General features: G+C 47.0%; 2 protein-coding genes across 2 annotated transcripts; both read left to right on the top strand.

The window, feature by feature from the left end:
* Window positions 1-6,448: 6,448 nt before the first annotated feature.
* On the top strand, window positions 6,449-8,409 carry LOC122729458 (myosin light polypeptide 6-like). Its single transcript, XM_043968350.1, has 2 exons — window positions 6,449-6,502; window positions 7,924-8,409. The coding sequence occupies exon 2, from the start codon at window positions 7,954-7,956 to the stop codon at window positions 8,407-8,409; it is 456 nt and encodes a 151-aa protein (XP_043824285.1). The 5' UTR covers window positions 6,449-6,502; window positions 7,924-7,953.
* Window positions 8,410-9,705: 1,296 nt separating this feature from the next.
* LOC122729087 (SH2B adapter protein 1-like) lies at window positions 9,706-17,652 on the top strand. Its single transcript, XM_043967747.1, has 4 exons — window positions 9,706-10,153; window positions 10,259-10,367; window positions 15,317-17,378; window positions 17,548-17,652. Exons 1-4 carry the CDS (start codon window positions 9,706-9,708, stop codon window positions 17,650-17,652), a joined length of 2,724 nt encoding a protein of 907 aa, XP_043823682.1.
* The last annotated feature ends 696 nt before the right edge of the window (window positions 17,653-18,348 follow it).

Below are 18,348 nucleotides of genomic sequence, written 5' to 3'. Positions count from 1 at the left end.
TGGTTTTTTTTTCTATTTTGAGGTTTTGCATCACTGCTCTGATTCTTTCTCTTGTAACAGGATTAATGCAGAAATAGGATTAATGTTATTATGTGTATATATATGTGTGTGTGTGTATATATATATCTATATCTATATGTATATGTATAGAGATATATAGATATAACCTATATCAGATTACCTGCTGTCTAGGGGAGGGGGGGAGGGAGGGGAGGGAGGGGAGGGAGGGAGAAAAATCTGAAATTGTAAAGCATGTATAAACAAAAGTTGAGAACTATCTTTACATGTAACGGAAAAAATAAAATACCTCATATATTAAAAAAAAGACAATTACAAAAATAAAATTTAAAACTTAGATTACATGAAAATGAAAAAGTACTGCCCAGACAACATAAATTCAGTCAGGATAAGAAAGCAAGCGACTCAAGGGGGGTGGGGGGGCAGGGAACCTTGGCATGAAGTTTCTCTGATCAGTTTTGTAAAAATTCTCCAAATGACGAATAAAACACTTAAGTTTCATCTCATACTCTGCAAATTGTCAAAAATGGCAAAAAAAAAAAACAAAACAAAAAAAAAACAACCCTGCAAAAGTCCATGTTGGAGAGGTTGTGGGAGAAATAGTAGAAGATCATAAAGATCTGAGCTCAAATCCTACCTCAGACACTTTACTAGCTAGGTGACACTGAACTGTGAAGTAAAGATAAAAAGTGCACCTACCTCACAAGGCTATAGTAATGATTATCATCAGGGGATTGTGGGGAAGACAAAGATCATTCCATTTTGTCTGTGTTAAAATTCTTGGCCTTTGAACCTAATGTCTCCTTCGGTAGTTCCCTTCCCCTTATGGGAAAAGAAAACTCTCAGCCTTTCCAGGAAGGCCTTTTTCTTTATCCTCTCCAACAAGGGAAGTACTGCACCTTAAACAAATACTAATTCACTAATAGATGGATAAAGAAGATACTGTTTTCCTACAAACTGCAGGTCTAAAGGTATTTGAACACTTGGAGCTCCTCTTTTGAAAACAGGCACCATTTCTGTAGCATTTTCCCCCTTGAGGGCCCCACTTGGTCGTATACAAAATTGGAGGAGGTGATATGGTAGTGCCATGGTGGAGACAGTGCTGGGCTTAGACCCGAGTTCAAATCTTGCCTTAGACTATTACTAGCTGTGTGACCCTAGGCAAGTCACTTAACCCTATTTGACTCAGTTTCCTTATCTGTAAAATGGGCTGGAGAAGGAAATGCCAAACCATTTCGGTATCATTGCAAAGAAAACCCCAAAGTGAGAGACAGAGGACGGAGGACAGAGGATGAGAGCAGGACAGTGTTGTTATTACTGTATCCAATTCCATGCCTACTTTTGTAAAGACATGATCCGTTAGTCCTTACTAACCTTTATTGCCAGCTTCATAGACAATCCTCTGGGTCTACGGAGACGGCCTCAAATGATGATCTTGGTCAAGTTTGTGGCTGAGGTGCATGCCCCTGCCCTGGGGTTCTGTAGCTCCCAGGGGCCATTCTCTCTGGCTCTCTGGTCTTCTCAAAGCTGAGGAGGGCAGGCAGAAGGATGTCGGAGGGGATGAGTTCTTTTCTCCTTCCCTGTAGGCAGGAGGATTTCCAATAACCAGAAGCTGGAATTGACAAAGTCTGGCCACTCCAGGAAATTGATTGGCCCTGGAATGGAGAATAGGAATAGAATCTGTCAGCTGTGAGGAAATTGGGTTTGTCAAGGAGGAAGTAATTCGGGGCAGTCTTAGAAATGAAGATGGTTCCAACCTCTCTTCCTCCTTCTCTTCTGCCCCCCTCCATTCTCCCATCCTCCTAAGGAGCAGAAGGGGCTTGGGCTCCCACATGGGATGAGACCTTCCTGAGGCATAGCTCTCTCTCCAACTGGTACTCTGACTTCCCTGCATCTCCTCTCCCTGGCTCCCACAGACACAGAATCTGGATCAGAGACTGCTTGATCTAAGAGGGAGGGGAGCAAGGGAAGGCTGAGGATGGGAAGGGCTCTGGGATGGGGCTGCCACGAAGGGGCCTGGGGGCAGGGGAGCAGGGCAACAGGGGCTTTGGTGCCTGGGTCCAAGGGGGGAGGGGGAGGGGGAGGTCCTAGGGGCAGGCAGGCTAGACTCCTGAATCCCTCAAGGCTGTGATAAAATTGCATCTTGCTGTGGTCATGTGATCGCCCCTCCCCTTCTAATAAAGAAGTTTTAGCAGATGTGAGATATTACATTTCACTCTTTAATAACTAATTAATGTGTGAGGACAAACATTTTTCCTCTCTTCTACTTCCTTATCCGGAAACAAACCAGTATTGGAAATCTTTAAGAGAGATTTCTCCAGGACAAGATCAGGCAGTAAAAGACATGATAAGTTTGGGCTAATGGGTATAATCCTGCTGATTGTGTTTGCTCTGACACTCTTGGGGAAAGGCTGATTCTGCTTATTATCAAGGCAGATGATACGGAAACGGATGTCTCTTTGACCAAGTTTTGAGCTACCTATTACCCCAGATGATCCCAAAGCCTTCATTTAGTGTTTAGTGTTGCCAGCTCTCGTGAACACCTCCTCTTCGAAGGGCATATGTACTGTGACCCCAGCGCCATAAGCGGTCTTTGGACCAAGAGACACGGCCAAACGATCGTTTAATAAAACGGTTAATAAAACCGTTTAATAAAACGGTTAATGGTGACACAGGAAATAGGATCGCCACAGGGGACCTGTCTGTCCTGTCCAAAATGTTCCAAAGACCAAAGGAGCAGGACTTACCCATTGTATGAGGAAGGAACTGCATTTCACATCCTGGTAATGTGGTCCTGTAGGTGCTGCCAGGAGACCCGCCCAGCTCCAGAGCAGAAGGAAACCCAGAGGGGCACCTCGCTTTGGGGTGTCCATGGTCTAGCCCCAAGGTGGCACAGAAAGGAGCTGGTCTCTTCCCCAAAACCCTAAATGAGGGGATCTCAAATGCTCCCACCCACCCCGGGTTCACACAGCCCCAAGTTCCCAGGGGAGGGGGAGGAAGCTCCCTGCCTTTGCCCCTTCCACACCCCTCCCTTCACCATCCCAGAGACCTCTGAGGAATTGTGCCTCTCTACCCCTCCTCACTTTTCTCAGCTTGTTCTCAAGCCGCACTAAAGCATGATTGCCACCCCCTTACCCCTGCCCCCATTTCATTATTACATAAATTAAATATCCATTCACTTAGTGCTATACGCAGGAGGCTGAGGGCGAACACTGTGTGCCAGTGTGTAGGTCAAACTTTTATTCAAAGAGAGAGGTGTACACCTGAGAGACTCTGGTCTTACAATTTCCCAGAAGTCTCAGTCCCGCCTGCTTGGGGTGGGGGCGGGATGGACACTGCTGCTCACACCCCTCAGGGCTGGCACTAGTCCCTCTCTGTTCTCAGAGCTCTCCCAGGCCCTGCCCCCTCCTCTTGAGTCCTAGGGTCCCTTCTAGCCTCTTTCCTCCATGGAGCCAAGGAGGAAATGTTGGTCAGAGGAGCTTGTGTCTGAGTTCCGGCCTCCTGGGGGAAAGAAAAGGGGCTGGGGGGGGCAGGTTTTGCAAGATGTTTTTTGGCCACAACAGTCTTGGTGACAAAAGAAGTCTCTTCTCCTAGCGTTCGCGCGCACACACACACACACACACACTTTTTAAATGAATATCTTGGAGGCTTTTTATGATCCTATTGGTGATTTCATATCAGTTTCTTCATCAGCCTAAGAATTCTCTTCCCCAATATTCACTAGTAGGGCATGTCCTCTAAGCCAGCCACTCTGGAGATCACTTTATACTAGACCCTTGCAGACCCAAGATTTCCAGTGACTGTCCAGTTACATTAGGTGTTTGGCTCCTTTTAAAAAATATTTACTTTTATTTGTTTTGGAAAATATTTGCATTCTCAGAACCCTGCAGAATTTCTAAGATTCAGTCTAAGAAATGATTACCAAATTCACACAGCTTGCTTCAAATGCCTAAGCCTCAGTTTCCCTAAATAAGCACTGGAGCTGATTAGATTCTAAAGCCACTAAAGGCCCCCTCAGATTTTCTGCTTGGGCATTGTTACTGTTGTCACATAGATCTCACTACTCATACCACTCCATTTTGCTACTTAGGAGTCAGTTTTCCCCCTCTAGTTCCCATTATGGTTTTAGATATTTTAAAACATTTTTTTTTCATTTAGTTGTTTTGTTGGGCTCTTTGTGGGCCAATGAGGGTTAAGTGGCTTGCCCAGGGTAGCACAGCTAGTAAGTGTCAAGTGTCTGAAGCTGGATTTGAATTCAGGTCTCCCTGAATCCAAGGCTGGTGCTTTTATCCACTCCCCCACCTAGCTGTCCCTCATTTCATTTTTTGGGTTTTGGGGTTTTTTGTGGGGCAAGGAGGGTTAAGTGACTTGCCCAGGGTCACACTGCTAGTAAGTGTCAAGTGTCTGAGACAGGATTTGAACTCAGGTCTTCCTGAATCCAGGGCTGGTGCTTTATCCACTGTGCCACCTGGCTGCCCCCACCCCTCATTTAGTTGTTTTGGGGGTTTTTTGCGGGGCAATAGGGGTTAAGTGACTTGCCCAGGGTCACACAGCTAGCAAGTATCAAGTGTCTGAGTCTGGATTTGAACTCAGGTACTCTTGAATCCAGGACCGGTGCTTCATCCACTGTGCCACCTAGCTGTCCCGCCCCCCCCCCCACCTCATTTAGTTTTAAAGGGTTTGGATACTAAGTACACTGCAGGCCTTAAATTTAGTCTTAGACTTTTGGGGGGGAATAAACATTTTATTGTACAGTATTGGGTTCCAAATGTTATCCTTCTTTCCCTCCCGCCCCTCACACCTCCCAGAGGTGACAAGCAATGGGAATTGGGTTACGGATGATTATGTAAAACATGACCATATTTGTCACTTTGTACAAGCAAACATGATTAAAAGGGAAAAATTAAAGTGACAAATAGCATGCCTCAGTCTGTGTTCCATCGATATCAGGTGGATACTATGTTTCATCCACAGACCTATGGGATTGTCTTGGATCATTGTATTGTTGAGAATAGTGAAGTCATTCACAGTTCTGCCTCAAACCCTATTGCTGTCTCTGTGCACGATGTTCCCCTGGTTCTGCTCACTTCACTAGACATCATTTCGTACATGTCTTGCCAGGCCTTTCTGAAGTCATCCTGCTTGTCATTTCTTGTAGCACAATAGTATTTCATACCCATCATATGCCACACTTTGTTTAGCCATTCCCCAGTGGATGGGCATTCCTTTGATCTCCAATTCTTATCCAACACAAAAAGAGCTGCTAGAAATATTTTTCTACAAATAGATCTTTTCTCTCTTTTGGCTGATGTCTTTGGGATATAGACCTAGTGGTGGTATTGCTGGAACAAAGGGTAGGCACAGTTTTATAACCATTTGGCTAAATCTATTTTAAGGGAATTATTTTCCTCAGTAAATGTTTGTATTTCTCTTTCATGTTTCTCCTGCATTACTTTTATTTCTACCCCCAATTTTTCTTCTGCTGCTCTGTCAATTTTTAAAATCCTGTTTAAACTCTTCCAGGAATTTGTTTTGGTATTGAGACCAATTTACATTTTTCTTTGAAGCATCACCTTTAGCATTATTTTTTTAGTGAGGCAATTGGGGTTAAGTGACTTGCCCAGGGTCACACAGCTAATAAGTGTTAAGTGTCTGAGGCCGGATTTGAACTCAGGTACTCCTGACTACAGGGCTGGTGCTCTATCCACTGTGCCATCTAGCTGCCCTAGCATTTTTTTTTTTTTACTATTGACCTCCTCTATGTTTGTCTTGATTTTCCCTATCACCCTAGTAATTGTCAATAATCAAGCTTTTTTCTGCTCATTTTTGTGCCTTGATGCTTTTATTCAAGTTGTGCGCTATTCCTAAACTGTCTCAGGTTTTTGTGCTGTCGCTCTGGGTCTTACAGGTGCTTTTCACTGGGCTTCAGGGCTTAGCAGCTTGCTTTTTCTAGGTTGCTAAAGTTAACAAAGTCTTTGTGGTGGCTGGCCCTGGAGGAGTGATCTTGTTGTTCCGCCCCAGGGCTGGGCCCCTGCTGCTGTATTGCTCTGCTAGCAGGATCTTTCTGTGAGAAGTCCCTATAAGAGTAATTTGGTTCCAATATGCTGTGGAATGCCCTGCTGCTGGTTTACCCTGGAAGCCGTCTCTGGGTTAGGGTTAGGGATCTCTGGGCTGGGAGGTTGCAGGGGTGGGAAGTTGCTGTTGACCAGTTTTGAGCATGGCTTCACTACTGGTCAGCAGTGGGGTCAAAGCCTTCATGGTGGTCTGTACTAGTTGTGGGGCACCTGGTGAGGGTCCCTGCACTGCTGCCCAGACTCCTCACCTGCCCAGGGACCTGCTGGTTTGCAGGTGGATGAAGCTTTGCTGGTGAATAGCCCCAGGCTAAAAGCCCTGCCTCAGGCCCCCTGCTGTGAGCCCAGAAGCAGCAGCAGCTCCTGCTACCGCTGCCGCTCCTGCTCCTGGACCTCCCTTCCCTCCCTCCCAGGTAACACACACCTTTCCTGCCCAGCTGCTAGGCTGCTTCTCTGCTCCTGGAGAGATTCAAAGGGAGTTTTCTGTCTGTTTGCAGGGGAAATTTGGGAGAGCTTCTGGGGATTGCTTGCTCACTCGTCCATCTTGGCAGAGGAAATTTCTAGATGCTTTAAAAAAATATTTGGGGGGCAGCTAGGTGGCGCAGTGGATAGAGCACCGGCCCTGGAGTCAGGAGGACCTGAGTTCAAATCCGGCCTCAGACACTTAACACTTACTAGCTGTGTGACCCTGGGCAAGTCACTTAACCCCAATTGCCTCACTAAAATATATATATATATATTTGGTTACTTCATTTTTTTAAATGCTTGAATTTCAAGAATCATGAAGAAAGCCTTCTTAGATTAACCTTTGGACCTGTTTCCTGAACTCCCACAGGTCCTTTCCAATCCCTGAGCCTCAGTTTCTCTGATCAAGCCCTGGAGCTGCCTTGATTCTAAAACCACTGAAAGCCTGGTTTTACTACTTGGACCTTGTTACTGATGTCTCAACAGCCTCTTTAGCCCTCTTAAAGGAACAAATATTCTTATTTAGCACTAAATATTCTTGGATTATAAAGCCAGTGAAGGCCCAGTCAATTTTACTGCTTGGACCCTCTTCACCCACCTCAGCCTCGTTTTTCCAAATAATCACTATTGGGGCATGAACTCTAAGCCTAACGTGGTTTAAACAACCTTACCCTAGACCCTGGAGGTCCCAAGATCTCAGTTTCCCCTCCAGGATCATTAGGTGTTTGGAGGCTTCTCTAAAAATCAGCTTTTCTTTAAGTCCTTAAAGAAATATTCAAAAATACTTCAGTGACATGCTGGCAGTCGGATGGTTAAGATGTTGATTAGTCATAGAAGATCATCTTACAGGCTGGGTAGAGGCATATCCCTTAGTGCCAGCTTTGGAGTCTGGGGTTTCTAGGATTATTTTTTAAAATATCATACCAAGGTATGGATTAATAGAAAATATCAATTCAGACAGTGAGATTGATTTCACCTCCAGAGTGTTATAAGGAATGGTAGGGGCAGCTAGGTGGCTCGGTGGATAAAGCACCGGCCTTGGATTCAGGAGGACCTGAGTTCAAAGCCAGCCTCAGACACTTGACACTTAACTAGCTGTGTGACCCTAGGCAAGTCACTTAACCCTCATTGCCCTGCAAAAAACAAACAAAAAGAAAAATAAGGAATGGGGAAGGCATGAGAAATAAATAGGAATTTTCATAGTCCTTGCCTCCTCCTTCTTCAGGAAAGGTGGAAAGGAGGAATCAAACGTTAAAGAGGAACCCCACAAAATTAATACTAGGAACCAAGTGACCCTGGACCAGATGTTTGCCCATAGCTTTAATTAGGATAAGAAAAAGCCCTAGAAAAGAGATTGGGAAAGCAGCAGCGGCAGCAGAGACTGAGCTGCACGGCCAAGATGTGTGACTTCACGGAGGATGAGACTGCTGAGTTCAAAGAGGCCTTCTGGCTGTTTGACCGCACGGGGGATGGAAAGATCTTATACAGCCAGTGTGGGGACGTGATGCGGGCCTTGGGCCAGAACCCCACCAATGCTGAGGTGCTCAAGGTCTTAGGGAATCCCAAGAGTGATGAGATGAATGTGAAGGTGCTGGATTTTGAACACTTCCAGCCAATGCAGCAGACCGTAGCAAAGAATAAGGACCAGGGCACATATGAAGACTATGTAGAGGGGCTTCGGATGTTTGATAAGGAAGGGAATGGCACAGTCATGGGCGCTGAAATACGGCAGGTCCTCATCACTCTGGGTGAGAAGATGACCGAGGAAGAAGTGGAAGTGTTGGTGGCAGGGAATGAGAATAGCAACAGTTGTATCAACTATGAAGAACTAGTCCGGATGGTGCTGAATGGCTGACAGCAAAAGTCCCCTTTCCACAAAGAATCTCCTAACTTGCTCCCTGTGAAAATGATCCTCTCACCCCTGAAACAACTAAGTACATTGTCAGGGTTACCAACATCCTTCCTTCCAACCCCCACCATATGTCCTCTTTGGCCTACATGCTCTCTGCATTCACCAAATTAAACTTGCTAACTGCTCTTTAAAAGAGAGACAGAGACAGAGAGAGACAGAGAGACAGAGAGACAGAAAGACAGAGAGAGAGAGAGAGAGAGAGAGATTGGGACATCACCTTAAGAGATGTTGTTTGGACTCCCCTATGTGGGTAGAAAAAAAGATCTCCCAACTTTTGAGAGGAAGGATAGATAGATAGGGTAAGGGTTAAACTGAGACAACTCTCCCATACAATAATAACTGTCAATAGTAAAGCCTTGGGGCAGCCAGGTGGCACAGTGGATATAGCACTGGCCTTGGAGTCAGGAGAGCCTGAGTTCCAATCCAGCCTCAGACACTTGACACTTACTAGCTGTGTGACCCTGGGCAAGTCACTTAACCCCAATTGCCTTACACACACACACACACACACACACACACACACACACACACACACACACAATAGTGAAGCCTTTTGGCTGTTTTAGGGGCTTTCCCCTCATTTTGTGCCTTTTTGTGCCTTAATCTTTTTACTCCAGTTGTGCACTTTTCCTAAACTAAGGAAGGAGGGTTAGCAGTACCAAATCTTAAACTATATTATATAGCAGTAAATATCAAAATGATTTGGTGGGCAGCTAGGTGGCGCAGGAGATAGAGCACCGGCCCTGGAGTCAGGAGTACCTGAGTTCAAATCCGGCCTCACACACTTAACACTTACTAGCTGTGTGACCCTGGGCAAGTCACTTAACCTCAACTGCCTCACTAAAAAAAAAAATTTGGGGACTGGCTGAAAAATGGAAAGGTAGATCAATGGAATAGAGTAGACATACAATTTGCAGCAGCAAATTTGACAGATTGTAAAGACTTAAGATTTAGGGATAAAAATTCATTATTCGGTAAAAAGAAAGAAACGGTGGGAAAACCGGAAAGGTGTCTGGCAGAAACCGGGCACAGAGCAGTATCTTACATTTACCGAGATAAAGTCCAAATGGGTACGTGACCTGGATATAAATAAAGAGCTATTACAGCCAAACAGAACGTGCAGCTGTCAGCCTTCTGGGAGGGGAGCAGCTTGGGACCAGACCAGAGACGGGGAGCGGAGGACGACGGGAAACAGGGAATCCCGATGGCACTGAATGGAGAAGTTCTCGGACCCTGGCCATGGCGGGCGCGCAGCCCCTAAGCAGTGGGAATGTGCTGGGCCGCTCCCGAGGGATGACCCCGCTCGGACCCCCGGCTCCGCCGCTTGGTCCCTGCACTGCATCCCGGCGGGCTCCCCCTTCTAGGACCACGAGCGCCCCGACTACACGGCTGAGAGGGAGGAGGCCGGGGGAGCAGCGAGAGCCGGAGCGCCCACGGCCGCGGGAGGGGCCGGAGCGAGCCCGGGCTCATCACCCGCACCTGCGGCCCCGCAGCCACCTGCCCCGCGTGCCCTCCTTCGGGCCTCGCGGGAATGGGATGCGCTACGTGGCCAGCCCCGCCCGGCGCAACGGGATCTTCAGCGGGACCCCCGCCCCCCACAAACCCCCTGCGCCCCCCGCGGCACTGAGAGCCCCCGCCCCCGGCTCCCGGCGCCCCATGCAGGACCACGCCCCGCACCAACTCCGCGGCTAGGGATTACTCCGCGTCCCGGAACCACAAGGAAGTAGAGGCACGGTGGTCCGCTCCCCTGCCTGCTCACCTCCACTCCCCCACCGCCCCTGGTGCCCGCCAGAGGTGCTCGGTAGAGGTGCCCGCCAGACCTCCCCACGCAGGAATACGCCCCTCACCAACTCCGAGGCTGAGGACTACGCTCTGTCCAGGAACCCCAAAGTAGAGGCACGGTAGTCCCCCTCCGCTTCCCACCCCCAACGCCCCACGCACCCCACCCCTACCCTATCCTTCCCGCTGCCCGCCCGCGGTGCCCGCCAGAGGTGCCCACGCAGGAATACGCCCCTCACCAACTCTGAGGCTGAGGATTATGCTCCGTCCCGGAACCCCAAAGTAGAGGCACGGTAGTCCCCCTCCTCTTCCCACCCTTCCTCACCTCACCCCAAGAATTTTTAAATTCTTGTACCTCTACTGAATCTTTTGCAAAAAGCACGGCTGTCAACTTTTTTTTAACGTAAATCTGTAGAACTTTAAGCACAGTCCCATAAATCCGGGGGTTATACAAACTTCTCAATACAAAGGTGGTGTAGCAGGGGAGTGGGAGCAGATTCTGACGATTTGGGGTTCATGCGCAGAAATGAATGATTCTAACACATAGACACGTGTTTGTGTCTGGTGGTGGCCATCTCTGGGGTCAGGGTGGGGGGATGGAGGAAAAAAAGAAATTTACATGAAAACTTTGTAATAGAATTTAAAGGAATATCAAGCTATACATAATAGATCTCCAATTTTGGCTGCAGCGTCTTTTTTGCCTTACTAAATTATGGAAATACATGTTTTATTGCCTAAATTCAAAAGAAAGACAATTTAGAGAAAAGAAAAACAAACGACCTGTGAAGGGAAATGATGAAATGAAATGAAAGACATGGGGAGAACAGAACTTTTAGACCTCAGACTATATTATAAACCAGCAGTTATAAAAACTGGGGTATTAATAAAATGATAGAGAGATGAATCAATGGAATAGATTGCTCAAGGGAGATTCAGAAACAATAGAACTCAATAACCCAGTGTTTGATAAAGAGGATAACAAGCTACCTGGGGTAAAATTCCAGATTTGGTCACAACTGCTGAGAGAACCAGAAAGCAGTCAGGAAGGAAATTAGGCTTAGACGGCCATATTACACTGTACCCTATAAGACATTCTAAAAAGTATACAAGACCTTAGGGGGCAGCAAGGTGGTGCAGGGGATAAAACACCAGCTCTGGTTCAGGAGGACCAGAGTTCAAATCCTGCCTCAGACACTTGACTAGCTGTGTGACCCTGAGCAAGTCACTTAACCCTCATTGCCCCACAAAAAAAAAAGGAGGCAAAAAAGTATACCAGACCTTAATATTTAAGACCTCACCATGAAAAAATGAAAAGACAAACAGATCATGTATCTCTCATGGCCAAGGGTTGGGAAATGTGCTCTTAGCCAGACAAGTTGCTGTTGACTCGTTTCCCTTGGGTCTGACTCCACAGGGCACATGACCCCATTTAGGGTTTTCTTGGCAAAGACACTGGAGAGGTTCACCATTTCCTTCTCCAGATCATTGTACAGGTGAGAAACTGAGGCAAACAGGGTGAAGGGACTTGCCCAGGGTTAAATAACAGCCAGTAAGTGTCTAAGAAAAGACAATTACAAAAATAAAATTTAAAACTTAGATTACATGAAAATGAAAAAGTTCTGCCCAGACAACATAAATTCAGTCAGGATAAGAAAGCAAGCGACTCAAGGGGGGTGGGGGGGCAGGGAACCTTGGCATGAAGTTTCTCTGATCAGTTTTGTAAAAATTCTCCAAATGACGAATAAGAGAAAACACTTAAGTTTCATCTCATACTCTGCAAATTGTCAAAAATGGCAAAAAAAAAAATCTGCAAAAGTCCATGTTGGAGAGGTTGTGGGAGAAATAGTAGAAGATCATAAAGTTCTGAGCTCAAATCCTACCTCAGACACTTTACTAGCTAGGTGACACTGAACTGTGAAGTAAAGATAAAAAGTGCACCTACCTCACAAGGCTATAGTAATGATTATCATCAGGGGATTGTGGGGAAGACAAAGATCATTCCATTTTGTCTGTGTTAAAATTCTTGGCCTTTGAACCTAATGTCTCCTTCGGTAGTTCCCTTCCCCTTATGGGAAAAGAAAACTCTCAGCCTTTCCAGGAAGGCCTTTTTCTTTATCCTCTCCAACAAGGGAAGTACTGCACCTTAAACAAATACTAATTCACTAATAGATGGATAAAGAAGATACTGTTTTCCTACAAACTGCAGGTCTAAAGGTATTTGAACACTTGGAGCTCCTCTTTTGAAAACAGGCACCATTTCTGTAGCATTTTCCCCCTTGAGGGCCCCACTTGGTCTTATACAAAATTGGAGGAGGTGATATGGTAGTGCCATGGTGGAGACAGTGCTGGGCTTAGACCCGAGTTCAAATCTTGCCTTAGACTATTACTAGCTGTGTGACCCTAGGCAAGTCAGAAGTGCACTCAAAGCCTCCCTGGTGCCTGGTAAGGGTCCTGCACTGCTGCCCAGACTGTTCACCTGCCCAGGGAGCTGCTGGTTTGCAGGTGGGTGGAGCCTTGCAGGTGAATTGCCCAGGCTAAAAGCCCTGCCTCAGGCCCCCTGCTGTGAGCCCAGAAGCTGCTGTGGCTGCTGCTGTTCCTGGACCTCACCTCCCTCTCTCCCAGGTAACACACACCTTTCCTGCCCAGCTGCTAGGCTGCTTCCCTGCTCCTGGAGGGATTCAGCAGCAGTTTTATGTCGGTTTGAAGGGGAAATTTGGGAGAGCGTCTAGGGGTTGCTTCCTCACTTTCTCCATTTTGGCCATTTTGACACAGGAAGTTTCTCTGTGTTTTGTTTGTGGGGGGCGGGTATTAGTTTTCTTAATAATTTTGAAATGGTTGAATTTCAAGAATCATGAAGAAGGCCTTCTAAAATTAACCTTTGGACCTCTTTCATGAACTCCCACAGGTCCTTTCAATTCCCTGAGCCTCAGTTTCTCTAATGAAGCCCTGAATCCGGTTGGATTCTAAAACCACTGAAGACCCAGGCAGTTTTCCTATTTGGACCCTTTACTGAGGTAACATCATTTTCCTCAATATTTATGACTAGGGCACATACTCCAAGTCTAGAGCCCATTAGGTGATATCACACTGTTCCCTTTCACGTCCCTAGATCTCAGTTTTGCCTCCAATCCAATTAGGTGTTTGGATGCTTTTTCTTTTCTTTCTTTTTTTTTTGTGGGGCAATGAGGGTTAAGTGACTTGCCTAGGGTCACACAGCTCGTATGTGTCAAGTGTCTGAGGCTGGTTTTGAACTCAGGTTCTCCTGAATCCAGGGCCAGTGGTTTATCCACTGCACCACCTAGCTGCCCCCTTGGATGCTTTTTCAAAAATTTACTCTTTACTTTAAATAAAATTATTTATGAAAACCTTGAAGGCCTTCTAAGAGTCTGTCTTGGACTTGTTACCCTAAGCACTGGAGCTGCTTATATTTTTTCTTTTTTTTAGGGGGACAATGTGGATTAAGTGACTTGCCCAGGGTCACACAGCTAAGTAAGTGTCAAGTGTCTGAGGCCGGATTTGAACCCAGGTACTCCTGCATCCAGGGCCGGTGCTTTATCCACTGTGCCACCTAGCTGCCCCCTGGAGCTGCTAATATTCTTTTTTTTTTTTTAAGTGAGGCAATTGGGGTTAAGTGACTTGCCCAGGGTCACACAGCTAGTAAGTGTCAAGTGTCAAGTGAGGGCCACACAGCTAAGTAAGTGTCAAGTGAGGCCGGATTTGAACTCAGGTACTCCTGACTCCAGGGCCGGTGCTCTATCCACTGCACTACCTAGCTGCCCTGCTGCTTATATTCTAAAGCCACTGAAGGCTGGAGTCACTTATACTTCTTGGATCCCCTTAGTGATGTCACATTGGTCTCTCATGACCCTTGGCCTCATTTTCCTCAAGTGTTACTAGTAAGGAATGGACCCTAAGACTAGAATCCTGTAGCTGAACTCAAAATAGTCCCTTGTGTTGCCAAGGTCTCAGTTTCCTCTACAGTACTATTATGGGTTTTGTTGATTTAATTTTTTTCTTTTCCTTTTCTTAAAGTGCTTGGATATTAAGGACACTGAAGACCTTCTCAGAATTAGTCATGGACTTGTAAAGTGAAGTCGCAGAGGTCACTTCAAACTCCTAAGCCGCACTCTCCTTAGGTCTCAGTTACCCCTCCGCTGGAAGCCTAGTAAGTTTTACTACTTGGACCCATTTGGTGATGTCACATGATTCTTTGTCAACCTCATTTTTCACAATATTCACTAGAAGGGCAAGTATTCTAAGCTTAGAATCCTTTCAGTGAACTCACACTAGTCCCTTGGTCTTCTTAGGTGTCAATTTACCCTTCGGTTTTATAAGGGTTTGGGATGTTTTCATGTGGTTTTTTTTTTATTATTTAAAAGGGTTTTGATACTAAGGACACTGAATGCCTTGTTAATTTTAGTTTTGGAGTTGATTAGTGAATTCACACAGATCACTTCAAATTCCTAAATCTCGCTTTTCCTAAATAAGCACTGGAGCTGCTTGGATTTTTAAGCCACTGAAAGCACAGTCAGTTTTACTACTTGGACCCTGTCATTGATGTCACATCAGCCTCTTCACCTCTCCCAGCCTCATTTTTCCCAGTAGTCACTAGTAGGGCATCTACTCTAAGTCTGACACCCTGTAAATTACCTTACACTAGACCCTTGAGGTCCCAAGATATCAGTTTCTCTTCTAGTACCAATAGGAGTTTAGCCCCTTTTGAAAAGAATTTACTTTTATATAATTCTTTAAATGTTTAAATTCTGAGGACCCCAAATGCCTTCTAAGATTCAGGCTTGACCTGTTCAGTGAAACCACAAAGTTCCCTTCAAATCCCTAAAGTTTCCTCTTTTGTTTTCTTTTTTTTTTTTTTGTGGGACAATGAGGGTTAAGTGACTTGCCCAGGGTCACACAGCTACTCAGTGTCAAGTGTCTAATCACGGATTTAAACTCAGGTCTTCTTGAATCCAGTGCCAGTGCTTTATCCAGGAAGGATATATTTTTAAAGAATTCTACACTGTTCTTACCTTCTTCTCTGTCACCATTTTGGATTAAGGGTCTTCTCTTTCAGACCCCTCAACAGATCCTGGACTCTCCATCTCATCTGGCTCATCATGAAAGGTCACCCTTCCCCTAAAGATAAGTCTTCCCCAGGTTGGCAGGAGTTCTGTGAATCTGCGGCTCGAGAAGTGGCCCTGGACTGTGCCCGACGCTTTCACCTCTACTGGGCTTGCCATCTCCAATACTCTGGGGATGAGGCAGCCTTCTCCCAACACTTTGCTCAGCTCTTCTTGCAGCACTTTGAGGTGGAGGTGGCCCGGACCTCAGGTTCCCTTTTATCATCTGGTCGGATGCGCCTTAGTCCTGGTGAGGAAACCCCATCAAGTGGTCCTTCCCTGCAGAGCTGTGGGAACAGTGAGCCTCTGACTGTGTGGGGTCGTTCTCGATCCTCTGAAGACCTGGCTGGCTCTCTCCCTCCCCTGATGGCTTCAAACAACTCAAAACCGGAGCTGAAGAAACGCTTCTCCCTGAGCTCATTTGGCCGCTCAGTCCGAGAGATCTTCCAATGGCGGGGAGCTGGTGAACCCCCCTCTGCAGTAGGACCTTTGGAGAGCTCTGCCTCTGGGCCACCTGGCCTGGGTGGGGGTGGTAGCACCTGTGAGGGGCCAACTAGGCGTGGGGCATCCCCTGGGGAAAGCTTTGAGATGGTGATAATAAGTAGGGGAGGGGGACCCTTGGAGACCTCAGCCTCTGGGCCACCTGTCCTGGATGAAAACAGCAACTCCCACTCCTCCAGTGAGGATGGTAGCATCACTGAGGGGCCAACTACTGGTGGGGCATCCCCTGGAGAAAGTGTTGAGATGGTGATAATAAGTAGGGGAGGGGGGCCCTTGGAGACCTCAGCCTCTGGGCCACCTGTCCTGGATGAAAACAGCAACTCCCACTCCTCCGGTGAGGATGGTAGCATCACTGAGGGGCCAACTACTGGTGGGGCATCACCTGGAGAAAGCTTTGAGATGGAAACACAAATTATGGGAGGGGGACCCTTGGAGATGTCTGCCTCTGGGCCACCTGTCCTGGATGAAAACAACAACTCCCACTCCTCTGGTGGAGGGGTTAGCACCAGTGAGGGGCCAACTACTGGTGGGGCATTTCCTGCGGAAAGCTTTGAGATGGAGACACTAAGTAGGGGAGGGGGACCCTCGGAGATGTCCGCTTCCAGGCCACCTGTACTGGGTGGTGGTGCTAGCACCGGTGAGGGGCCAACTAGTGGTGGGGCATCCCCTGGAAAAAGCGTTGAGATGGAGACACTAAGTAGGGGAGGGGGACTCTCGGAGACATCTGCTTCCAGGCCACCTGTACTGGGTGGTGGTGCTAGCACCGGTGAGAGGCCAGATATCTGTGGGGCATCCCCTGGAGCAAGCTTTGAGATTGTGATACTAAATAGGGAAGGGGAACCCTTGAGGGATTGTTCAGGGACAGTGCACAGACAGGACCTCTCCTTGAGATCTAGTGAGAGCAGTGAGGACCTGCCTCAGGGAGCCTGTGGGGGCCTCTCAGATCTTCCCTCAGCTTCTGTCTCCCCCAGCTCTACCTCCATTGCTGCCTTCCATTATGAGTCAATGGAACCAATACCCCCCGAGGTGCCTCCCCGGGTCCCTATGAAAAAGGAGCCTCCAGTGGGGAAAACTTACCCCCCACCAGCCCCTTTTGCTCAAGACACCACAGGTTCGGGGTTCTTGTCTCGGGAGGAGTCAGGTGGAGATGAAAGCGACGACCTCCTTTCAGAGTACCCTTGGTTCCATGGGGACCTCCCTCGACTCCAAGCTGACCAGCTAGTGCTGGAAGGAGGTGTTGGCAGCCAAGGTGTCTACCTCGTACGTAAGAGCCAGACAAAGAGGGGACTGTATGTCCTCACATTAAACTTCCAGGGCAAGGCCAAGCACCTCATCATGTCCCTGAACAAGTTTGGTTGTTGCAGGGTGCTGGACCTCTTTTTCGAAACAGTCTCTAGTATGCTGGTACATTTCCGGGTCCACCCTATTCCCCTGAAGACTGACCCCTGCATCAAAGTTACCCTCACCAGCTATGTTATGACCACCCGGCGGCTAAAAGGCAGGGAACAGGGAGGGGTATTGCCCAAGAGGGTGGCATTTGCTCCAGAGTCATCAATAACCCGTACTCCTTCCTATAGGAAGCAATACTTATCCAGGTCCCCCTTTCTCTCTGACCCTGAGCCAGGACCCAGGATGCACCCTCCCCAGAGAGGTACAATTGCTCCCCTTGCCCCTGATTGTCTAGGGGATGGGCCTGTTGTTAGAAGAAAGACCAGAGCCCAGCCAGAACAAGGCAGAGTTAGAAGTAGAGGACAATACAGACCATGGGTTGAGGAGAGTCCCAACCTAAACTACACAGAGGAGACAAAGATAGTATTTCCTTAGCTCTTTTGTCAGTCTCTTCTGGGTGAGTAACTGGGTTTCCTTTTTGGAAGTTGGTTGGAAAGGGAAGGAAGCACTGCCTTTCCTCTTTGTGGAAGAAGTTAGCAACTGAAAATTCTAGGTAGGCCGTGGGACTGCTCATAAGGGTTCATCTATTGCTTTTGCTGTTAACTTATTGTGCCTGTCACACTTGAACTGTAGTTACCGTTTTTAAAAAAAGGTGAACATTCTGTTATTCTGTTATACTTTGCACTTTTTTCTTACATTTCTTTTTAAAAAAATGGTGCCCACCACAAGACAGTTTTCTTTGCTCTAGAATATTTATGTTATAAAGAAAAAGAGATTCTTCAGTTCAGAAATATTCAAATGTTATGTATATGACGGTAAAAAGAAAAATAATCTGGAATAAAGGTTTTTGTAAAGATTTATCAGTTTAGTGTTGAATCGTGCCCTCTCACATTTCTCAGCTTGTCTCCAAGCCTCATTAAAATGTAATTACCAGGGGCAGCTAGGTGGCACAGTGGATAGAGCACAGGACCTGGATTCAGGAGGACCTGAGTTCAAATCAGGCCTCAGACACTTGACACTAGCTGTGTGACCCTGGGAAAGTCAGGTAACCCTCATTGTCCCTCCAAAAAAAAGTGATTGCTACACCCTTCCTGCC

This window comes from Dromiciops gliroides, chromosome 5, assembly GCF_019393635.1.
Source record: "Dromiciops gliroides isolate mDroGli1 chromosome 5, mDroGli1.pri, whole genome shotgun sequence".
Lineage (NCBI taxonomy): Eukaryota > Metazoa > Chordata > Mammalia > Microbiotheria > Microbiotheriidae > Dromiciops > Dromiciops gliroides.
The sequence above is the reverse complement of the archived record's forward strand: the minus strand, read 5'-3'. Positions and strand labels throughout refer to the sequence as shown.

Coding starts and splice junctions, on each gene's coding strand:
- LOC122729458 (XM_043968350.1), top strand. CDS start 7,954: ATGTGTGACTTCACGGAGGATGAGACTGCTGAGTTCAAAGAGGCCTTC.
- LOC122729087 (XM_043967747.1), top strand. CDS start 9,706: ATGGCGGGCGCGCAGCCCCTAAGCAGTGGGAATGTGCTGGGCCGCTCC. Junction 10,154..10,258: donor CGCCCCGCACCAACTCCGCG/GCTAGGGATTAC, acceptor GGTGCCCGCCAG/AGGTGCTCGGTAGAGGTGCC. Junction 17,379..17,547: donor AAGGCAGGGAACAGGGAGGG/GTATTGCCCAAG, acceptor CTGATTGTCTAG/GGGATGGGCCTGTTGTTAGA.